Below are 3,991 nucleotides of genomic sequence, written 5' to 3'. Positions count from 1 at the left end.
CAGGTGGTTTTTAGGGTGGAGTTGCTAACAAAGTATAGGTACAAGAGACAATTATGGACGTCTGGTCGATACCATTTGTTGGTAGGAGCTGATTTGGAAGTTAATAATGAGGGTACTTTGGTAAACAAAAAGGGAGTTAAACTTAAGTCTAAAGCGGGAAGAAATAATAATGTTCGTTTTGAGCTTGTGGGTATTTTGGGTATTTTGATCTTCATTCTTTCTCGGTAGTTTTAAGTCTTAGAGCACTTACAATGGGAGTACTCTACCCCCATATTTCTCCAATTTGGGAGGATACTCCCATTGTGGTAAATTTACCCAAAGTACTCCATATAGGAGTATTTGGAAGCATACTCCAAATATGGAGTAGTACTCCCATGGTACTCTTGTATAGTGGACCCCCCAACTATCCTATTAATGTTTGACACTTGTACATTGTTGGCCCACTTCTTTTCTTCTTTTTTTTTTTCTAATTTGTAGTACAACAACAATAATGCAGTACTTTAAAAAAAATAAACAACATTGCAATACTCTACCCAGTCAACAATGCAAACGGAACTTTATCAAAATATACATATATATATTTTAAAATAAAAAAAAAAAAAAAATTTGAAACGGCTAGTTTCTAGGGGATTTCAAACAAGAAGAATTTGTAGTAATTTTTATATGTTGTTGTAAGTTTGTAACGGTAAAAAAATTTTACATTATATATTTGTCACAACTAATTAACTTTCATTCATCTATTCCTACATATTCCATATTTCTCACAACTAATTAACTTTTTTCCTTTAATTATTCTCAACTAAGAAAATCCCATATGGATAATAATAGTGCAAACTCACAAAATACACCAAATAATTTCCAATTTGATCCTAATCTTCTTAATAATCCTCAATTTCAAGCTATGGTACAATTATTTACTACTCAATCTAACCTTAATAATCCAAATAACACTTCACAAAATCCAAATTTTGTTTTTCCAATGTCTCAACATTTTCAACAAATGGAATGTTCTCCGGGAGGAGATGCTAGTAGCAATGCAACTCCAACTTCCGAAATTAGGACGGCACGCCACCTTGAAGAAATTGAAGATGTTGCCGTCGAATTGTTTCCCGAAGAACCAAATGTCATCGTTAACAATAAAAAAACGCAAAAGCAAGCAAAGAAGACGTCACAAGCAAAAGTGTCGCAACAAACGAATGAGTTGCAACAACCTAAGGTATGATAGTTTTTAAAAATATTATTAGCAATAACCTAAGGTGTGATAGTTTTTTAAAAATTATTATTAGCAATAACCTAAGGTATGATTGTTTTTTAAAAATTATTATTAGCAATAACCTAAGGTATGATTGTTTTTTAAAAATTATTATTAGCAATAACCTAAGGTATGATTGTTTTTTTAAAATTATTATTAGCAATAACGAACATTATTATAGATAATTTAATTACAACCCATCAAACAATATACTATTCTCACTTGTACACATAAATTTTTGTAAATGATAATAATAAAAAGAATTTTTGTAAATGATAATAATAAAAAGAATCTTTAGCAAAACTTACAGTAGTGTAGCATTCTTGTAAAGATTAGATGATCTAAGATTTATTTTAAGAGATATATTATTACATTATATAGTGCATATAATCAATTAATATTATTATGGCTAACTAGTTTTATTATTACTTTATGTATTGTATTGTTTTAATTAGTTTGAATATTATTGTATGATCAAAGGGGTGGTCCATAAAGGACGATGAAGCGCTAGTATCCGGGTATATTAATGCCGGAGGAGATGTCGGAGAGAGTACTTATCAAACAAAAGTTAATTTGTGGGATAACATTGAAGCTCTCTACAACAAATCAAGAGAAGAAAATCCCGATTGGAAAATTAGTAAAAGGACCAAGAAAGCTTTGCAAGTTAGGTGGAATCATATTAATGAATTGGTTGGAAAATGGGTTGGATGTTACTCATTAATCCGACGTAACCCACCACAAAGTGGAGAATCGGAGGAAGATATTGAAATGCATGCTCACGAGAGTTTTCACAAACAATATGGTAAACATTTTGTGTTGACACATTGTTGGCAAATTATGAGGAAAAAAAAGAAATGGGGTGCCGGAACTATGCTACTACCTTCTGATAGTCGAGGAAGTAAAAGATCAGAGTCCGAGTATTTAATAGGTGATAGTGAAGAAAATCGACCTTATGGGGTTAAGAAGATGAAAAATAAAGGTAAGGAGAAGGCTACTTCTTCTTTTGTCAACATTGATAGTTTGACCTCTACTCTTGATGAGTCTAACCTTAAGAGACATGAACAAGGAGAAAGGATGTATTCTTTAATCAAAGAGCGAAGTGAAGATAGAAAACGACAAAAGGAGGAGGAGGCAAAAATTAGAATTTTCAGCATACTAGCGACAAATCCTAATCGTGATAGCGATGATGAAGAATTGTATCGGAAGTTGAAAAATGAGTTTAGGGGTAGATTTATTTAGTGTTAGTTATAAAAAGTTGAATAATTATATCCTAATTGTTACAATTTTATTGTTTAAATGATATTGTATTGTAATATATTCCATTGTTGTTATTGTAATATATATTTAGTTAATTTATATAATGTTGTTTAGTTCAAATTAAGATTCTTTGTAATATATTGCTCTAATTAATTTATGTGAAATATATTAATTTTTATATTAATTAAAAACAAAATAAAAAAAAATCTTGTAAGCTTTACCATTACAATATGTCATGTCCTATCATATAATTGCTGACATATCATGATGATGTACCTAACGTTACTTGTACTAGTCTTATTGTTTCATATAATTGAAATCCAACATATTTGGATAAGATATCTTCACTCTTATCTTCAGAAGATATCTAGTAATTCTCAACCATTAACTTTTACTTTCTTATCTTCTATATCCAACAATATCTTATCCGTGATTTTATGTTCACTTGATAAATTATAAGTTTACTTCACAATATAAGTTCACTTCACATTATACTCCATATATATATTTACTCTCCTTCTGTGAAAATATCATTGTTTTTTGCACAAATTGTAAAAACACTCAAAGTTTCACAAAAAAAATGAACTTTGACTTTGGTTCAGGTTCATCAAGTTCTAGTGATGAAATATATGATTGGATGTTGATGGATTTCATTCAGGAGAGTGAACGTATACAAGAGGTGGAGGATGTAATAAGAGAAGTGGTTACCTCTGCTGTTCAACAACCCACAACTGAGAGTTCACGACCAAGATCGAGGGACTATGTGCCAAGAGATCGTGAAGGGGCTCACAAACGTTTGGTAGATGATTACTTTAGTACCACGCCACTCTATAATGATGTAAAATTTCGACAAAGATTTCGCATGCGAAAGCCAGTTTTTATGCGCATTGTGAATACTTTAACCGAAGTTGACGATTTCTTTAAGCAAAATGCAGATGCCACTGGGAAACTTGGTGCTTCAAACTTGCAGAAGTGCACCGCGGCAATAAGAATGTTAGCATATGGCACCTCGGCTGATCATGTTGATGAGTACCTCAAGTTGGGTGCAAGTACGGCAAGAGAGTGTCTTACTCATTTTGTTGACGGAATTATTACTAGCTTTTCTGCAGTTTACTTGAGGAAGCCAAATTCTGATGATGTGTATCGTCTCCTTTGTGAAGGAGAAAGTCGTGGTTTTCCTGGCATGCTTGGGAGCATTGATTGTATGCATTGGCAATGGAAAAATTGTCCAGCAGGGTGGAGAGGCATGTATCAAGGAAGATCTCGAGAGGCAACTGTAATCTTAGAAGCCGTTGCTTCTTGGGATACATGGATTTGGCATGCATTTTTCGGGACACCTGGGTCAAATAATGATATCAATGTCTTGCAGCGATCACCGGTATTTGATGACTTACTAACTGGACGAGCTCCAGAAGTTCAATACAACGTAAATGGAAAAACGTACAATATGGGTTACTATCTAACGGATGGTATCTATCCGAA

The 3,991-nt window shown here is 32.6% G+C and overlaps 1 protein-coding gene across 1 annotated transcript; it reads left to right on the top strand.

Moving 5' to 3' along the window:
• Positions 1 to 781: 781 nt before the first annotated feature.
• Positions 782 to 2,528, top strand: LOC145605151 (uncharacterized). Its single transcript, XM_081661177.1, has 2 exons — positions 782 to 1,216; positions 1,733 to 2,528. The coding sequence occupies exons 1-2, from the start codon at positions 815 to 817 to the stop codon at positions 2,489 to 2,491; spliced, it is 1,161 nt and encodes a 386-aa protein (XP_081517303.1). The 5' UTR covers positions 782 to 814; the 3' UTR covers positions 2,492 to 2,528.
• Positions 2,529 to 3,991: the final 1,463 nt, after the last annotated feature.

Source organism: Chenopodium album, chromosome 22, assembly GCF_948465745.1.
Source record: "Chenopodium album chromosome 22, dcCheAlbu1.1, whole genome shotgun sequence".
Taxonomy (NCBI): Eukaryota; Viridiplantae; Streptophyta; class Magnoliopsida; order Caryophyllales; family Amaranthaceae; genus Chenopodium; species Chenopodium album.
This window is presented reverse-complemented; position numbering and strand designations above follow the sequence as displayed.

Excerpts from the sequence above, each read along its gene's own strand:
- LOC145605151 (XM_081661177.1), top strand. The coding sequence starts at position 815 with ATGGATAATAATAGTGCAAACTCACAAAATACACCAAATAATTTCCAA. Across the intron at positions 1,217-1,732 it reads ATGAGTTGCAACAACCTAAG|GGGTGGTCCATAAAGGACGA; the intron begins GTATGATAGTTT and ends GTATGATCAAAG.